We start from the raw sequence: 21,011 nt of genomic DNA on the forward strand, positions 1-21,011 counted from the left end.
CAAATTCAAACTTTCAAGACCGCGTCTTTCAATACTCTCAGTACTTTGATTCACTACAGTAACTGATTTAATCTATAAAGAGACAATACATAGACATTTATATTCCCACTATAGATATGATGTCAGTGTATTTCTGGAACGGTATTTCTGCTGTTTATTAATTATGCTTTCAGTTTTGTCATTTCCAATAACCGATATCAAATGATTTCGTCATGGCGCACTACAGTAATGTTGATCCAGGTAGCTTGTTTCCAAAAAGATCCCGCACCAGCAGCCTGAATGTTGTGACTTCCATGATTCCTTTTCTATGGTTTGTGCCGACCCGAGCAGGGATTTATATCGTTTTTATGACTGTATTAACGTTAAATATTGATGTTACTCTTATTAGCGCAATCTTTAGCTGAACTTAAGGTCAAGATCTAGTAAATGAAAGGTGCCTACAGTTTAATGATTTTCAAGATGTATATTCTTTAAATGATGCTTCATAACTATACCTTTGTTTCATAGGGTGTACCGGGGCTTAAAGTTTTGGTAAGCACAATGAAAAACATGTTTTGAACAACCATTTTCTATGAAACATGAAGAATAAAAGTAACAGATCACGGAGTTTTGTCCATTTATGACCAAATAAATATATCTAGAATGCCTACAGTCTCTCCAAAAACAGCATCAAACAAGCTCTTGACCTCCTCTTTAAAATGATGTCAAATTGAATATAGGTACCGGGATTACATTTCCCGTTATTGAATATAGAATGTCAAAAATTGTGTTATTTTCTACATAATTCCTTTAAAGCCGTAAAATACGGGGAAAGATTCATCAAATCAATTATGACGTCATAATGGTTCTAGCACCAAAAAGACACTCTGGAAATATATTTAGTGAGCATCTGTTCCCAGGCTCCGGGATCATGAAACCAACAAATAGACTGTTATTTGTTACATATCCTGCAAATACATTGATAAAAAATGTTATCGTCATATAACATAGCCGATTAAGTTAATGTGTACATGATCAACGTACATGTAATTCTAATATACAAGAAGGCTGACGTATCAGGCGGGGATCCAGAAAATTAAATTTCAAAAATGATCGGTTGAATTACATTAAATGCTTTGAAAATTGTTTTAAACTATCGCACGGGTCAAAATGCATGATAGAAGCTATGTACAGCACCAGCGCAGCTCTTATTTATATATAATCAGGCCATAAATTCAAAATATTTTCAAAAATTAATAGCTTTAAATCCAGTGGATGAAAAAAAGGAAAGCAAGTCTAACTCGATGAGTGCTAAAACCTGTGTTGAATGAATGGTACAGTAGGATATGCGCAAAAAAGTCCCGTCTACTCTTTCATACCCTATATTTATTGGAATATTAAATCCGATTATAAGAGTCAAATTAAAAATCAAGTACGGATATGTACCTGTTTATCAAAAGTTAAACTACTCATAATTTATCTACAGTGCATCGTTATTGAGCTACACAGAAAAGTTTTATATTAATTTGCCGAGCCAAATAAAAAAAAACCTGGAAAACGAAGAGAAAACAAAGTGGGGACAGAATAACTGGCAAACTAATTAGGACTATATAGCCCCCCCCCCCCCCCTCTTGAAATGTATATACTGAAAACAGATTATTGGAGTACAACATCCGCACACAATTTAAAGAAAATTTCATGTTTTTTTTTATCATTTTCGCTAGCTAATGTAAGACATCACAAATACCCCAAACCCCCTCACGGAAAAGGAAATGCTAGGTGATGAGAGAGAGAGAGAGAGAGAGAGAGAGAGAGAGAGAGAGAGAGAGAGAGAGAGAGAGAGAGAGAGAGAGAGAGAGAGTCGATGTAAATCACAGGTGCGCTAACACCGTTAAAATTAAAGCTTGCTAGTTGGTCTGCCCTACCCTAGCTACCTCCTCTCTTTTCTCCTTTTAGAGGCTTAATTATTGTCTATATATGCTTGTAACAAATCAAATCAATTTCAAATTCTAAATCAAAACTGAATTTGACACTACAAAACTCTCTCTGTGTCTGTCTGTCTGTCTGTCTGTCTGTCTCTCTCTCTCTCTCTCTCTCTCTCTCTCTCACTCTCTCTCTCTCTCTCTCTCTCTCATATATCGACAATGGCATTGCCATACCCTACAATACACTATTCTTATCTGGATTTTTGTCTTTGAGGTTGTAAATCATTAATATCTTCTATGGTTTAAAACTTTATCATAACCTATATTTTGACATGTCGATTATTTCATTGAGCTTCGTTTCATAGCTAAAACATTTAGATTAAACAGATCTTTCTTCGCGAGCCGATTTTTACACAGTTGGGGCGAATACACTTCGGGTTAAAATTGTTCGGGGGGAAATACACACAGGGCAAACAAAACTACTTAGATTCGCAAAGCCAACAGTGTTATTTCTAATTTAATTGTTTATACTGTGTGGGATTAATTCATCAATGTAAATTTAACCATTTTATAACCACTATATAAGAGCTATTAAGCCATTTATTTGTAGGAAAGAGCATGTACGAATGATCTTTATTAAGAACAGTTTGATGTTGCTAGGATACAGGTTTCAGATCCATGATTTGATTGGTTAATTTAGATATTGAATCTCGAATTTCGAATCTCGAATCTCGTATTTCGAATCTCGTATTTTGAATCTCGAATCTCGAATGATCCTTCTCGGCTTTCGTAATATTCCCATATTTCTGATTCATTTGTACATTTGACATTTTCATGTGCATTTCCATTTACATGTATTTGCCACTTCTGTTGCCATAATCGCTCTATTTACATGGGTCGGTAACCTTGGTTACAAATGTACCCAGTAAATAATTGTAAATTGCTGAAACTTTTCTGTTACATGTATTTGCCATTTGGGTTGCCATAATCGCCCCATTTTCATGGGTCGGTAATCTTGGTTGCAAATGTGACCAGTTTTACAGAAAAGAGCAACATTAGATTGGAACTTATACCAATACAACACATATGTAAACAATATCAGGACTTGAGCTTTGTTTACAAAACAATGAATTCTAACCTCTGTGACTTGCTTGTAACTCTATCCTTAACTTTCAAATTTTTTCATAGCATTAAAAACATAATAATGTATACCAAGCATTTTAATTATTGAAAATGAAAAAATAAATCGTGCCATGATTGTAGGCATTTTATACATATTTCATTTGTCAAAAATGGACAAAACTCCCAAATGTGTTACTTTTTTCTTCATATTTCATTGAAAAATGACAGTTTGAAACATACATTTTCATTGTGTTTACTAGAATGCCAAATTTAAGCCCCGATACACCCTATCAAACAAAGCTATTATTATTAAGAAGCATCATTCGAAGAATTTATATCTTGAATTTCATAAACCCGTAGGCATCTTTCATTTCCTAGATCTTGACCTAAAACGCCTAAGAAAGTGTTTTTTTCAAAATTTTTCTGCGATATAACATATTCTTAAGGCATTTAGTACCAATTATCAGTACAATGCACCCTAAAACAATTACGAATTCTTCTTTTACATCTCGCGTACTTTGAATTCTAATGATACTTTTGATAATTTCGTTTTGTATAGCAATCCCATAAAAGGAGTAGAAGGCCCAGAAAAAGAGTTTGTGCTATTTTTTTTTCTTTAGAAGAATGATCTTGCCATTATGCAAGGAATGCGATAGCTTGGCAGCGACTCAATGTAGAAAGGCGGAAATTACTCCCCATTGATTCCGATTTCCTGATTGCTAAAGAATGGATGTCAGTAAAGTTAAAGACGTGTTTTAATTCATTACTTTAATTTTATATAGTCAGCTTTTCTTACTTAGGTAGCAATATACATATATTCATCACCTGCATATGGAGTTTTTATCTCTCATTTGATTCGATGCGCAAGGACATGCTCTACGTATGAACAGTTTTTAAGGCAAGGTACAACGACCTTGTCAGCACTTGGAAGCAATAATTGTCTTCCCCTGGGTTGCATGCTGACTGACGTTATTCATACTTATTGTTTGACCATGACACCTGGTCCTACCTCTAGTTTTTTGGTCCGTATTTGCTCAGCTCCTGTTTTGTAATTTTCCTTTTAACTTTTGATTTGAAACACTGTTAGTTATCTCTACATGTCATTACTAGACAAATAATAGTCAGCGATAAACTATTATTTAGTAAAGAAAAATTCCATACATTTTAGCTTTGAAAAATGAATGTTTTCCTTCTAAATCTTAATAAACATCGCTTCTTTTCTAGGAGAACAAACTACGGCAGTCTTAAAATGACCACCGCCATTTCGTTACCCTTAACTATGGACATTAAAATTTCCTCTATTTGTTTTTTAAATCAGCAAATGATATAAACTTATATTTCTTGCAATGTTAACGAGCCCATAACTTTTTTAAAAAGGGGAAAATTCATTTTCGTATTCCATACGAGAATATACAATCTAACTAAATCTAACTAGATTTAAATAACGACTTTACTAAATTTTATGCTATTTCTAGTATTTAGATTTTAAATTATTTTGTAATATACATTTAATGTAGATAGTTTGGTGTCTTTAGATCTCATATAGTTTTTCCCCAGATTGCCTTACAATAAATACATGTATTGTATTTTTTTTCGCTTGCTTCTGTTGCCATAGCAATGGGTTCACAAAGAGCAACCACTGAAGGATTTCTTCATATATCAACGTGCATAAAACATAAGAAATACGAAAAAATTCGGAGCCTATGCGGGGTCTCTGTATTTTCTGTATCTACAGGGAATAAATATTAAATCTAATTTGAATAGTTAATTAAATTTTATGTAACAAGAAAGGTCCCACTATTTCCCTACAGAGATGTTCAGTTCCGTTGTAGGATAGATTGCAAATAGTGAAAAATATATCAATTATTTTTAGTTTTTCATTTGCTCAAAGGTTGATCTACAATTCACTTTGTGGACAAAACAAGTGTCAATTTTTACCTATTTGTGATTTTTCTCAAGATGCAAGCCATAGTATATTTTGAAAGGAGGGTCCGTTAATCATAAAAGACTGCACAAAATTGTAATCCATAAAGCAATGCGTTATAAAAGACAGCTCTAATATACACAATATCTAATAGAACGTCAGTGATGTATTTTAAATTATTCTCGTGGTTTTCCTAACGTTTTTATGAAACACATATAGCTGAAATATAAAGAAAGTCAAATGTTGAGTTACAAGCAAGATACAGAGTTTGAAATTCTGGTTTTGTAAACAAAGCTCGAGTCTTGCTATTGTTTACATATGTGTTTTATTGGTATAAGTCTCAATCAAATGCCGCTTTATTCTGTTGATAATGTCTTCTATGAATACACTAAATCAGTTTATCTTGTTTGCCAGGGGTCATTTTGTCAAAGAAATGTTAATTCCTTACTTTACATTATGTGTAAACAAATACAAGACTCGAGCTTTATTTACACAATTATAAATTCTTACAATTTTATTTCTTTTTTAACCTGATTCTAATTGATTTTAATTTTGGTAAATCATTCAAAATGACCCAGTAAAGGACTTTAAAGACGAAAATAACAGATAAATCATATTCATATCGTGTCAAAGTCCCTTTAAAATGAAAAATTATTACAGTCATTTTTCATACACAGTCACTAAATTGTAAGGTAGAGTTGGGAAGGGAGAGGTACATTTATTAAAAATGTATCATTTGTGACAAAAATTATCCAATGTTAGAAGTTATATAAAATTTCAAGATAAAGCATACATATATGCTTGTTACAATTTTACACATATTGTCTTCCAATGCTATGATAATAATCTAAATGTTTTTTTAAAAAAGTTTTTTAAAATCAAATCCGTTTCTAATAAAATCTCATTTTTAATATTTTTTATTATATGTACATTCAGATATGAAATAGTGTTATTGTGTAAAATATATTGTTTCACAAGCACGATCAAATTGGGAGGCTTATTCAAATTCAGATAAGACTAATTTAAAAAATTTATCACATACAATTGATTTTTTTTAACAGTTTTGATATATCAATTTATGAAGAAGAGGCCCATGAGCCACATTGCTCACCTTAACAAATGTTCTGTAATCTTTTGAATAAATTTTAAACATGAAACTCTGAAATATTGTAAACTTTACAGAAATTCTAAAACAATTATAATATAAAAGCAATTTTTAAAAAGAAGATCATTCAAACCTACTTTTTGGACATCATATCCAAAGATCTGTGATGCATCAAATGTCCAATATTGTAATTAATCTTACAAATTGTAGCATTTAAAAAAGAAAAGAATTCCGTAAAAAATGTAATTCAAAATTAAACCTCTTAGAGCCAAATATTGATCTGAGAAATATGGTTTTAACACTTACAATGCTTGCATAGGTTGTAGTTCTTGAGAAGAAGACTTGAGAAGAAACATCCATATTTATTTCTATGTTGAACTTTGAAACCATCTTGGGTCCCATTATTGGCCTGGTGTCACGGTTTTTACTATTAAGAATTAACACTATCTGAGAATGATTGCGTAATATTATCACAAATTGTAGCATTGTAGTTCTTGAATAGAAGATTCTACAAAATTTACCTTTGTTATTTCTATGTCATACATTCAACCCCGTTTGAAGCCTCAGTATTAAGTAGTGGAGTCACGATTTTTACAATAATGAAACTTCACTTAACATTATACTAGTATGTAAGCTTTTGTGTAAATATTCGCATTTCTGCTGCAAAGGTACTTGAGATTAAGAATTTTTAAAAACGTACATCTTATTTTTACTGTTTCGTGATTATATACATTTTGAATAGTCATTGCTATATATATATATATATATATATATATATATATATATATATATATATATAAAACAAAAATGTATTTAAGATGTAAACATTATCGCTTACTTTCCAAAATCCACAGAGACCCAATTCGTTTTCCGGACTCTCAAAGTAAATTTGTATTCTAAAAAGGGTTCGATTATTAAAATGTTATTAAACATCAAGAAACCAAATACTAATGCTAATACTGATAACAATAATCACAGCAGCAACTTAAATATTTGTTTCTTTGTTATTTTCTTTGGTAATCTTCCTTTTTAAAATTAATATGGCAGACTGTTTTAATATTATAATGCCAACAATATGACAATCAATAATATCTAGATGTGAAAAATCTAAACGGTTTGCTAATAAGGACTCAAGAACGTACTTTTAAAATTAAAAATGACGCTTTGATGCCCTTCGACTCTGAAACGGACAAAAAGCAATTCAAAGCATACTCCGTATAACCTTGTAAATGACAAAAAGGTAACAAATACATCAATTAAATTTCAACAAAAAATACCGGTATTTCGATTACCAAGTACATGTAAGAGATGAGAATTGCAATCAATCGCATTCAAAGACCCCCTACCGATCAAGAAATGTAGTTTTTGTGAGTAAGAAAATTAGCAACTGTCCCGAAAAGACCGTTTTGCACTCTTAAAAGGGTCCATAGACTTTGTTAAATATGTTTGATTAATTCAAACAATGTATATGACGCAAAACTAACAAAAGTGAATGGAGAAAAACCCGATTTCGGTATTCTTTACGATCAAAACATGTTTAAATCCTCTGCTTATAAATGACAAGTCATTGTTTTCACTTGTCACTCGGTTTAATCAAATAACAAGTGCGTTGATATTAAGGAAATACTTAATTATTTTAGAACTTAAACATTTCTTATTCAATCGCCTGGACAAAAGTTTTACCGTATTATAATTTTTTTATCAAAATGCTTTTACTTTCACGTTTTATTATTATTATAGGTACAATCTCATCACTATTCAGTAGAAAAGTTGTTTTTTTCACATCTTTATCTCAGCAGTTGTGCAAATAACATTATGAATGTTTCAATTAGTTTAACAAGTCGTAATAATAACAGGCGCGGATAGAGAGATATCCGACCCATTCTGATCTTTACCCGGTCCACTTCCATTATGAGTCTCTGTTTAGCGACTTGGCTCTAATATTTTATAAGAATTTATGAAATAGAACATTTAAAAAAAATTCTCAACGTTTTACTACAAGAAAAAGATGCATTATAGCCCCGCCAATCGTGTTAATTACTTTTTCTTGCTGTAAACATAATGTTAAATCTATTCTATAGCTCTACACCGGTCTGTAATTATATATTTCCGATTTCTGTTTAAAACTCTTTGCTTAAATGATTAGATTTGGACATTGAATCAAACCCACGTTGTATTTTAACTCGAATGAAGCTTTAGTAGTTAGTCGTTCGTATTAAACGTTATTTGTAAGATGCATTTCAAGGACTAAACAATACACATTATTGCTTTCGTTGCATAATGTTCTACTGAGATATATAAACACGTCCTTCTATGAAAGATGCAAGAAAATAGGGTAAAGTAAATAGTGATTTCAGGTATATCAGTATGAAACATTTCATTGCAGCTTTTAAAATTTAGCCAAGCAAAGTGGTGTCGATATTGTTTAACTGGTTAAGCCCAACATCTTACTGAAAGTCATATGACTAGGCTGCATATACAGTTCTACTGTTCTTTGTCTAATTTTTTACACGAATGAAAATAATTCTCATTCTGAGATCAATATTTGAATAAAGTCATTTTTTAAAAATTAAATCAATATAGTTTATAGCAATAATATTAATAAAATTCAATAAATTGATTTGAACTATGTAAAATCACAAAACACTATAGAATGTGTCAAAATTGTATATCATTGACAAATTTTTTTTTTAAAAAAGGACATTAAGTTACTGGGTGTAACACAAGTGTTCAGTGGAAAAGTTGTTTTTTTTTTCACATCTTTATCTCAGCAGTTGTGCAAATAACATTATGAATGTTTCAATTAGTTTAACAAGTCGTTATAATAACAGGCGTGGATAGAGAGATATCCGACCCATTCTGATCTTTACCCGGTCCACTTCCATTATGAGTCTCTGTTTAGCGACTTGGCTCTAATATTTTATAAGAATTTATGGAATAGAACATTTAAAAAAATTCTCAACGTTTTACTACAAGAAAAAGATGCATTATAGCCCCGCCAATCGTGTTAATTACTTTTTCTTGCTGTAAACATAATGTTAAATCTATTCTATAGCTCTACACCGGTCTGTAATTATATATTTCCGATTTCTGTTTAAAACTCTTTGCCTAAATGATTAGATTTGGACATTGAATCAAACCCACGTTGTATTTTAACTCGAATGAAGCTTTAGTAGATAGTTGTTCGTATTAAACGTTATTTGTAAGATGCATTTCAAGGACTAAACAATACACATTATTGCTTTCGTTGCATAATGTTCTACTGAGATATATAAACACGTCCTTCTATGAAAGATGCAAGAAAATAGGGTAAAGTAAATAGTGATTTCAGGTATATTAGTATGAAACATTTCATTGCAGCTTTTAAAATTTAGCCGAGCAAAGTGGTGTCGATATTGTTTAACTGGTAGGGCCCAACATCTTACTGAAAATCATATGACTAGGCTGCATATACAGTTCTACTGTTCTTTGTCTAATTTTTTACATGAATGAAAATAATTCTCATTCTGAGATCAATATTTGAATAAAGTCATTTTTTTTAAAAATTAAATCAATATAGTTTATAGCAATAATTTAATCAAATTCAATAAATTGATTTGAACTATGTAAAATCACAAAACACTATAGAATGTGTCAAAATTGTATATCATTGACAAATTTTTTTTCAAAAAGGACATTAAGTGTAACACAAGTGTAGGCCCAAAACGCTTCAATACATACTCGCATAAACCACCCGCATTTTATTATTTGATCTTTTGTATACCAAAAGTCATTGTTTTGAATTTTTCATAAAATTTAAGTTCCGCTGGTAAATGTATAATTTCCTTAAAAATATTAATACAGGTAGTATAGCATAGTATTAGCTCAAAACCACATGCTTTATAGGCATTGTATAAATACAAGTAAATACATAATCAATGTGAACAATTTTTTTGGCAGTACACAGACACATCATTCTGCCATTATGAGATATTACCACAAATGTACAATGTAATAATTACATAAAAAAATAGAAAAGAAAAATGTACATATATGTATTTTGTAATACTTAAATTATCACCTTAGGACGATAATATTCATATTAATTAAAGCAAATTATTTCTATACCCTGTGGCTTTCTTAAGAAAAATACATAGTTTGTTTAATTGTTTCTTATTTCTTGAACTCGGCAACTGAACAAGCTTGAAGCAAGAAGGCTGTGACCAGTAATAATTTTTTATATTAATACACCGTAAATGACTGTACTTTGGACATTCTAGAATGAAGTGATATCAATCTTCACAGGTAAATGCCCAAATATATTTCATTGAAATTGTAAATTACAATTCAACAATTAAAATAAATAAAATAATTGCAGCTCAAACAAGATGCTTAAACCAATCTATTGATAGAAAAATGTCAGCCTTTGTTCAATAATTTGTATTTAGAGGATTTCGGTGCCACTATTGTTATGAGTAAAGCAATATTACAATTTAACTGTATACAACGTTGGTTCCCCTTTATGAATGTTCCTCCAAGTTTGTTGAAATATATAAGATTAATAATGGCCCTTTTTATTGCTTGTATTATTAAAAATCAATTACTAATACTTAGAATTCGGTGATTCTGATTAAGAAGATTCAATTGGTAAGATCTGAAGTAGAATTAAAGCAAATTTTACCGCTTACAATCATATTTACTCGAATTTCGTGTGTAAATAACCGTCGACCTGCAAGAGATATTTAACTGTTAGTATTGACAAAAGAGAAGTTAGTCCGATAGTGACGATGGCTGAATGGGGCAGTTACTTTCTTCAGTTTTGCATCTTTTTGATGATTTGTAGTCATGTAAATGGTAAGCTTTAACTTATTCCGGTTTTCATTTTCTTTAATTAAACATTTTTAATTTTCATTTAAGACACATTAAAAAAAAACTTTTACGAATTTTCCTCCAGTTGCACATGGATTACATATTTATCGTTTGTCTGATATTTTGATCAATTTGCTGATTTATAGTTCAAATCTGTTCATCATGTAAAAAGAATAATAACGGTAAACTGTTTGATATTAATGAAAAAAAAAATTAAAGCATGTCAAAGAGTTGTATATTTGACATGTAATGGATAATCACACTTTGCTCTACAAATGTGTAAAGTCGTTACTTTTCACAGAAATAAATTCAAATCTCTATCGCAAAAGTTAAAAAAGTAAATAATTTGACATTTTCTTATTACATTTATATTCTTTCGTGTCTAAAACTATGTTTGTCAAACCGTGATTGGAATGTCGTGTTTAAAGACTAGCATGATTTTGTTTATTTTTAAAAGAATTGTTAAAATGCAAGAGCTTTTATATCAGGAAAAAAGAATTGACTAATTTTTAAAACAAAAAATCATTCAATGTGAAATACATATTTTATATTGCAAAGCGTTCCATTACATTCGAAAATTAACTTCTTCATACGTTCTCAAAATTAAAGCATCATTGCATAAGTATTTGTGCTCTGTCAAAATATATTAGTCTATTTAATCCAAAATTGTCTAATTCATTTTTGGTTCATATACTGAGAAACTGGAAAGAAAAAAGTCCAAGAGTTGTGCTCATTTATAAACGAAGAAAAGAAGTTAATCGGCCTAAAAACTTTATCTTCTCAAAAGACTGCTGTGTCAAATGTCGCACTTTTATACTTGGTTTTAAATTTATTTCAGTATTTATATTTTAACATAAATCCCAAAAACTTTTATTTCATATTAAAAAAGCTGGTTTTAATAGATATTTGAAATTAAGTTATTCGTTTAAAAAACGCGAGATCCATGTATTCTTGAATATAACTTGGTGGTTTTTATGCATCAATCTTGGTTTATATTCAAAAACCTTCAGAGACCTTTAATTACCAGACAGGTTTTAGTTCGTGAAAAATCCAGGTTGACTTTGTCTATTACTAAGGTATAAAGTAAAGGCTTATAACTGCGAAATAATCCCTAAACCTGTTTAAACCAAATCAAATGTTACATTTAGGGAGAAAAACAAGAATGAAAGAACATTAAACAATATATGTACAATATATATATTTACATTTGCAAATATGCTTCCTTTCATGAACCTATGGGTTAATTCTATATGAGCTTTATAATGACGTCACATGCTAGTCGTTAGTCGGGTGGATTATTGTAAGCATAAACATTCGGTAATTTTAATAGTTCTGAACGACTTGCTTTTTTCAAATGTAAATATAAGTAATAAACAGCAATGTTGAAAAGTTCACCGGGATATGAACTTGGTTTGAACGTGATCAAATCTTCTAAAAAACCGTTATGGCTTCACAGGATTTGATCACGTGACCAACCAAGTTCATATCTCGTGAACTTTTTGACTTGCTGTTTATTTCTTAAAAACATATTTCTTTTATGTTTAAGATTTTGATTTAAAAGTATTTTTCCTCGCGATTTTTTTTCTTTTGTTAATTTGACTTCTTTTTTTTTTTGTTGGTCTCATATACCTGTCTGAATCTCTATGTCCGGCAAGTCGACATAATCATCTGACAAGTGGTGGCAGATCTATGCCACCATAAAATCAGCATTATCCGTGGGTTTGTTTAACCATTTTTCCCATTGGCGGAAGTTCCAACTGAATTCAAAGGTTCATTTTATTTCTGTTAAATTTTGAGTGGTTTTAAAAGTTCGTATTGTTACAGAAAGCCTGAAAAAGTTGACTTAAAGCTACACGTTAAGTGCATATACACGTGTTTGTTAGAATAAAAGCAATCATTTGATCATGTTCAAACCAAGTTCATATCCCGGTGAACTTTTCAACATTGCTGTTTATTACTTATATTTACATTTGAAAAAAGCATTTTTTGACTTTAATCTGTATATTTTCAAAAAATTATTTGTAGATACAGTAATGAGTTGACTGTTTCATTAATTCGTGAATTCGATTCAATTTATGACGCCATTTGAATAAGAAAACTTTTGAACGGACCTTAAACATGTCCCTGAAACAGATCCTATGTTATGTGTACGAAGTGCGATGCAATTGTATCTAACAAGTAAAATATCAGTTTGATGTCAAAGCGACTTTTGGTTCTCTTATTGTGGCCACTGACCACTCTGTACAAAGATATTTTGATATTTTAAGTCGGTTTGTGTAAACTGCCAACATCAACAAGTAAACGTTCGGACATTCAACCTATTGTGAGATTTCGTTCACAATTAAGTGCCAAAGAAAAACTAATACATGTATCTAATTCAAGTTCTGATGTAAAACTATGTCGCGGGAAAACATTTCGGCCTTTATGTTTATAAACAATTTGTAAATTTTTCGCAAGCTTTTTAACGCAGAATCACTTAAACTTTTTATTCTGCTTTGTTATCGTTGTTGTTGTTTTTTTTTTTTGTTTTTTTTTTTTGGGGGGGGGGGGTGGTTACGGAAGCGTATCAGGGCCTACACTCGTTGTGTTATAATTTACCGGGTATACAATGGCATACGTTTTGTCGTTTTGTCAACATATATCATACTAATATATAGTTTAATTCATGGACATATTTTTAAAATAATAATTTAAGAATGAATATTATTAATTAGTCATATCCAGAAAGAAACGTTGACATATAACAATGAAAATGTATACATTATACATGTAGGTATATCGACGAATATGTTTTCATTTCTTGAAAACATTTCGAAAATATTGTTATTGAATGAATTCGCGGGGGCGGGAGTTCTGATGATACGACACCTCACACTGAATCAAGCTCTAGAAAACACTAGACTCAGAGTGAGGTGACGTGCATCTAACATCAGTACTCATGTGCCTGCGAAGTTCAATAGAACCATTTTAACAAGAGCTTGGACTTTGAGTAGTTGTGCCAAACAGCAATGTTACGTAGGCATGTCTATTTCATTTCTGGCTACTCAGCAGTAGCTCTTTGAATTCAACAAGATTTGTCTGGCTCTTGAGCTACGATTACGCAATCGTTGTATATTTAGCTTGAAACCAGCATAATTTTTAACTTGTTTTGACGCAAGAAATAGATAGCTACGTCCAACCGAAAGTCCAAGGTCTTGTTAAAATGGTTCTAATATCTTCGCAATAGTTCCCCCAGAAATGAAAGCAAACTTATACCGACATGATAATAAAGCATTTATTGTATTGTTCTTTGTCTTAATTTCAATCTCAATATAATTACACCACATTCTTAAATCCACCTTTCAAACTTCATATATTGTGAAGTCAATAAAGCAGAGCCATAAATATAAACACAAGATTTAGCAATCAATACATTTGCATTAATAAGAGATCACACTGCTTTATGTAAAGGACAGTTTATAAACTAAGACAGAACAAGTGTAGGTCCCGTTGAGCTTCGGTAGGGAGGAATTGGATTTTTCTGTTGTTTTTCGTTGTTTTATTGTTGTTTTTTTTTTGTTTCACGGTTAATAAAGCGTAAGCCGCCTTATGTTATGTAATATATTACATATACTAGATACATGCAAGTTGAAATTAAATTCATATCATAAATGCACAATATTCAGTTTTTACTAATTTTTTTATTAAAAAATAATAAGCGTGCATTAGGTTTACTAAAATTTAGATTAAGACAATTTCCGCAAAAATCTTGAATATTATGGTATAACATAAAAATCAAATATAGATTTGGGGTGGTGGGTACCTTTATGTATATGGAATCAAATTGTTTGCCACACAGCTTCCGAAAAAGGGCTTTGTGTTGTTCTGTATCGCCATTTTCAAAATTAAGCACAAGGTCTCAGAGTTACAATAAATTGCATTCTTTTTAAAGTAAACCTATTTGATTTGTTGGTACAGGGGACATTTTTGAGACAGAAGTCTGCTGTTTTTAAATCTTGTTTGTGCGCTTTTTAATTGATTTGAGAAAGAATCACAAGGGTTTATGACGTTGGTAAACACGATGAATCAAAGTCGTTTTCAAAAAACACCTCATTGTAGAAAACTTATTACTTAAGAACATTTTTGGACCAGTTTGATCTTTTTAAGTTCAATAACAGTACCCAATTGTGTCTTGAGGATAAAAGGGCAGGTGTCAAACAACTACAAGTCCAAAAAGTACGAGTAAGAAAAGTTCAGATTGTCAACTTTGTCTGAAATCTATGATGCCCAAAGTGTACTTATAAACATATTGACGTCATTGTGTATTGAAGCCTGTCTCTTCACGTTATATTTTAAAAGGTTCAGATTTTAAATCAAAGTACGCAGGTACGTCCGTGTTTTGACAAATTCGTCGACACCATTGATAGTTGTTTGATTTCACACAAAACAGAAATTCTGCGACAGTCTTCAAAGGTTTTCCGTCGTTTTTTGTGAAAGTTTAAACCTACCCTGAACACACACTACATTTGTTACGACGACAAGTTCATTGTGTAATGAATACAATTGAATACAATCTGTATACTAAGCAGGTATGGGACGACCCTATTTTTGGGTCGTGCTCTCTTTCAAAACAAATAATAAAATGAACTTTCAATTTCAATTTTTTATTATCGCCATCCGTTATGTACATGTATAAATGAGTTAGCTCTGTTGTTTAAGCGTCCCCTAGCAATTTGTACATCACGGGTGATGCTCCGGCTTTTGAAATTGTATTTCAAATGTATTTTACAGTAAAAAAAACTGTCAAATTCGAAAACTTCAAACATTCATTAAAGTTTGTAAATTCTTTCATATCGATGTGCTGAAGTGTCCTCTAATACCTTTAACAATTTAAGGACATTTAAATAGAAGAAATACATACATGACAATAGAGAAACCAAAATAGAGAAATAGAGACCAAACTTTGAAAATTAGAAGTCAAGTTAAAAGCAAGATAAAAAGCCCATGGTTCTCTGTTTTGTAAACAAAGCTAGTGCCATTTTTTGTTAACAAAATTCAAACTTCAAAACACATAATAGTGACAAACACAAGAAACTGTTGAATTGTGATCATGACTGACTTTCGAAATTAGAAAAAATGTGATTTATTTAGAAACATTTTCAATATTATGTACCACCATAAACATTACTCGAATCTTGTTTACATGGGTTAGAATTCTAAGCTCTATATCTCGCTTGTTACTCAACTTTTAACATTTATATTTTGAAAAGCATCAAAAATACTCAAGTAAAACATACTGATGAAATTTTTTAAAAATGGTAAAAGAAACAAAGTAAGACAATTTTGAGTTCAAACCGAGACCAAGTTCGTTTAAGGTATTCAATGCATAACGACCTCATTTTGTACCTAATAAATGAATGGTCCTATATTCCTAAGCATGATATCATTTTAAGGTAGTTATGAAGTAAAAATAATCCACTTAAGGAATTTTCAAAATTTTGATTACTGCATACCTAACTGCATATGAATTTTGCATTGAAGTCTAGGGGGCATCGCATGTTAAGGTCAAGATCTAGTAAATGAAAGGTGCCTACGGGTTCATAAAATTTAAGATATAAATTCTTTCAATGATGCTTCATAACAATAGCTTTGTTTCATAGGGTGTACCGGGGCTGAAATGTTTGGTAAACGCAATGAAAAATCATGTTTTAAACTAACATGTTCTAAACTGTCATTTTCAATGAATATGAAGGAATTGAGGTACAAATTTCGGAGTTTTGTCCATTGTTGACTAATAAAATATATCTAGAATGCTTACAGTCTCCCCTAAAAAGGAATTTCAACAAGCTCTTGACCTCCTTTTTAAAATTATGTAATAGGTATCGGGATAATTTTTCCTATGATTCAACATAGAATGTCAAAATTTTATAAATTTTCTACATAATTCCTTTAAAAAAAATATACGGGAAAAAGATTAATCAAATCAAATATGACGTCATAATGGTTCTAGCATAAAGAAGACACTCTGAAAAAAAAAGTAACTTGTAATTCATACATATCTCCTAATGAATGCATAAACTTTCTCTTTATTAAAACATGAATTGAAATGAATATTTTGTCGTCGAAGATATTTTGACAAAACTATAATTTTCTTTTTCAAAATTGTTCAATGCATTGACTACCTCAAGTTTTGATTTTCATGAAATTGAACTTATTTCAGGATTTGAATAATTCAAAATGATTTAAAATTGTTCAATACTTTGACTACCTCAAGTTTTGATTTTCATGAAATTGAACTTATTTCAGGATTTAAATAATTCAAAATGATTTAAAATTGTTCAATACATTGAATACCTTAAGTTTGGATTTTTATGAGACTGAACTAATTTTAGGACAGATATGTGACACAAACGATAGGGACGGTGAGGGAAACCCGGACAGCAAAGACAACGATGTAGACAGCACACCTGGTAGGTATTGCCTCCGCTATAACACCTTGATCTTCTCAACGTAAAGGTAACTTGGTCCGTATACAGGTACATTGTATATGTGATAATTACCCAACGGCGACATGGCAAGTCTTAGATCTGTATACAAAGTACATGCATCACAAATCGTTTCGTATGGAAAGAAGTAATAAAAGGAAGACCATGTTCAGATAGTTCTAGGTTCACAGATTGCAAAAAGTCAATTTGAAAAAGGTCATGTATTTTTTTGGTGATTTTATAATTTGAGAGCAGTAATTATCTCTTTGAAATGTCTTGATAACGACAGATCTTGCCCTTTTGCTGGATGCCACGGATAATGAGTACAAGATTAAGTGCTGTGGATTTGTGGACGCATGGGAATTCTATGCCAAGTCAAACACTGGCACGCTGGCTCTGCAGGTCTGGAGGCCCTTGGGTGGTGGAACTTATGAACTTGTTGGCCAAAACACTTACTCAGTCACAAGTTAGTACACAGACTCCCTTAGAACATCTCAGTTATTATTTTCATAAGTAATAATCAGGGCTGCAAAGTCAATAATTACTAATATAAGCAGTAACTACCAACCTTGGACCAAAAAAAATTCTTACAAATCTTCACAATTTCTCGATTATTTTTTTTGAAAATCGACCCAGATGTCGATATTAGTAACTTTTTAATGGCGACAGATTGTGAAAATAATTATTGGTGTACAAATTGATTTATAATTTTTGCAGACACTAACCGGGAAATTAGGTATTCGGTACCCGTGTCAGAGCGAATTCCTGTCAAGAATGGCGACTTTATAGGATTGTAAGTAATCAATATGGAAATTCAGATGTAGATTCAGATGTATACATCGTACATTTGCGTTAAGAAATGATCCATATATCAAATATAAAACTATGTGCATGTCGTTCGGCATTCAAACAATACAGGTGTTAATAGTATTAAGAATACACTAGTAACTCCATGTTGAAGAATTCTGGGAAGTCTGGGACGCCGATTTTTCGTAGATTTCGATGTAATTCCCCTCCAGTGAAATGAACCTCTATACTAATGTAAAAAAACGGCCCTTATGCATATGTGTATTGCATTCAAAATCCATGCACGAGAATTGATGCCGTATTAAATAAAATATTACCACAATGTTTAAGAACATGCTTGATCTTTCATAGTTACACCTCGGGAAATCCCATCGTTTCCTACAAACGGGAAGGCGATTCCACGGACGGCTGGACTTCCTCCACCTCGCTGGGTTCCTCGACGGCAGGGGATACCTTCGACTGGGGGTCCGCCACTTCCTTTACTGAGTCCAGGGAATACGCCATCAATGTCCAGCTCGACCCAGGTGTGTTCGTCTATTTCATGTCCTATACTAAAAGACAATTGAAAAAAAATTTACAGGATACTAAGTCCTGAAATTAAAGGAAAATAATGAGTATTTTAAGATAATGAAACTGTTAAGTGTGTCAAAAAAATGAACCTGATGCTGAATTAGTACAAGAACAGTTAAAAAAAATCATATATTATTTTCTGCTTATAAAACATTGTGTTTTTCTTTATACATTGTGTATTTTGTTTTCTACATACAGGTAACAGTCCGTCATTTACTAATCTTGGTACCTCGGTGACCTTTCTGGATGATACGGCCCCGAACTCCCTCCTCTATACAGTGACCTCCACTGACCTCGATTCCTCGGATATCCTCACCATGACAATGACGACGTCAACGACGTCTTTCACGTTTGACGCAACCACAGGTTAATTGATTATTTATTAGTCTAGTAATCCCGTTAATTATTGATAATACTGGCCACGCCACTTTCAATATTTTAAAACTAACTTAATTTTAACTCAGTTTTTTTTTCAAATACAAATACATTATTCTGGTAATCCCGCTTCAGTTATATTGAAATACTGGCCCCGCCACGATCATTATTCTAAAAATAATTCAATTTTAACTCAGTTTTATTTTCAAATACAAAAAGGACGATGCATTCCTTTGATTTGAGGCTGAAAATTAGATTTAAAAAAATTAGTAACGGCGGGGCCAGGTGTTGTGTCCTTTATGGGTATTATTTGCGTTATTTCAAATACTGAATTTACGAAGGATTTTGAAGAATTTTATATCGTATAAAACTAATAAATATTGAATTCATTGCTGTAATTTAATTTTTTTTACTCTTCATTGTAAATAAAAACGGTTATTTCACCTTTAAAATGACGTAAAATTGCAAAAAATTCAAACGTAACGTCAGTCGTATTGATATGTTTTAGACGTTAATCTTACTATGACGTAGGCAACATTCTTTATACGATATAAAATAATTTTTTAGCCAATCAGAAAGCGCGTTACAACCAGAATTAAATTATTTTCAAATACAAAAAGGACGATGCATTCTTTTGATTTGAGGCTGAAAATTAGATTTTTAAAAAATAGTAACGGCGGGGCCAGGTGTTGTGTCCTTTATGGGTATTATTTGCGTTATTTCAAATACTGAAATTACGGAGGATTTTGAAGAATAAGATCATACTTTAATTTGACAGGCGAGGTGAGAAATTCCGGCCTCCTCCCCAGTGGGTCCACCACTCTGTCTTTCCGGGTGACCGATACTTGTGGTCGTCAATCCACGGGCTCTTTAACCATTGTGGTTCAAAACATAGTGAGTACTTTTAACTAATTGTATTTAAAAGCACCTTATAGCTCTTAATGTTTTTTATATACTAGCATATATTAATGGGAATCTGAAGCTCTTTGGGAAAATTTAAAAACAAATGTACTAGGTTTATAAATGCTCTTATTAAATCGGTCAACACAAAAGCAAACGAATTAGCAAGACTGTAGATGAAACTTTTAAAAAACAGGCTCATTTTTAATTTGAGTCGTATTTTTCTTTTTATAAAATTGAGATTAAGACCAAGTGAGCTCATATTAGTCACATTGCTCCACGGCATGACGTCTACTTAATTATTTTTGAACATTTTCAAAAAAAGTTCATATTACTATCAAAATAATCAAATACATAATTTTTGATTAGTTATTAACGTCGAATATATTGATACAAAAATACTTTCTTAAGAAAAAAAGCGTCTAAAGATTCGATAGTAACTTAGCCCTGACCTCTGTGGGCTTTTCTATGACAGGCCCCCGTGATTCACAACCTCCCCGCCACTTACGACCTGTCGGAGGACCATACGACTGAACAGCTCCTGTACACCATTAACGCCACCGACTCCTCGTCCTACGACACGGTCACGTGCAGTGTCAGCTCCGTGTCTCCCGCCACTGACAACTTCTTCGCCAGACTAAACTCCGGCTCCACAAGTAACCAACAGTAGATTAGTACTATAGCAGTAGATTTATTTCTTATCTAACGTTTATACAATAAAAAAATCACTAATTACCTCTTTTAGCGGACTACGGCGTTTACGTGAAAGCACTACCAACGCTTGACTACGACACAACACGTCAATATGACGTCACAGTGAGGTGTACAGACAGCAAGGATCCAGTAACAGGCACGTTCACTGTGTACATCTCTAGAAACAACCCGCCTGTCTTTGTCAACTTACAGGGTATGCAAAACTCTGAAAAAATCAATTTACAATTTAAAAATTCACAACTAATTAAAACAAATGATTAAAAATTGGTTATTGGTAC

At 31.7% G+C, this 21,011-nt stretch overlaps 1 protein-coding gene across 2 annotated transcripts in view; it reads left to right on the forward strand.

The window, feature by feature from the left end:
• LOC105320731 (cadherin EGF LAG seven-pass G-type receptor 2) overlaps positions 1-21,011 on the forward strand; it is a 40,419-nt gene that overhangs the window by 7,634 nt on the left and 11,774 nt on the right. The window contains exons 1-9 of one of the 2 annotated variants that reach the window (XM_034474484.2): positions 10,789-10,888; positions 17,275-17,352; positions 17,657-17,833; positions 18,085-18,160; positions 18,526-18,698; positions 18,943-19,110; positions 19,898-20,013; positions 20,495-20,675; positions 20,765-20,926. In XM_034474484.2, the coding sequence (XP_034330375.2) occupies positions 10,822-10,888; positions 17,275-17,352; positions 17,657-17,833; positions 18,085-18,160; positions 18,526-18,698; positions 18,943-19,110; positions 19,898-20,013; positions 20,495-20,675; positions 20,765-20,926 (1,198 nt within the window). In that variant the 5' untranslated portion in view covers positions 10,789-10,821. Of the gene's footprint in view, positions 1-10,788; positions 10,889-17,274; positions 17,353-17,656; positions 17,834-18,084; positions 18,161-18,525; positions 18,699-18,942; positions 19,111-19,897; positions 20,014-20,494; positions 20,676-20,764; positions 20,927-21,011 lie in introns of those variants that run through there. The other variant, XM_066069454.1, reaches the window with a different exon arrangement.

The sequence above is a fragment of the Magallana gigas genome, chromosome 8, assembly GCF_963853765.1.
Source record: "Magallana gigas chromosome 8, xbMagGiga1.1, whole genome shotgun sequence".
NCBI lineage: Eukaryota > Metazoa > Mollusca > Bivalvia > Ostreida > Ostreidae > Magallana > Magallana gigas.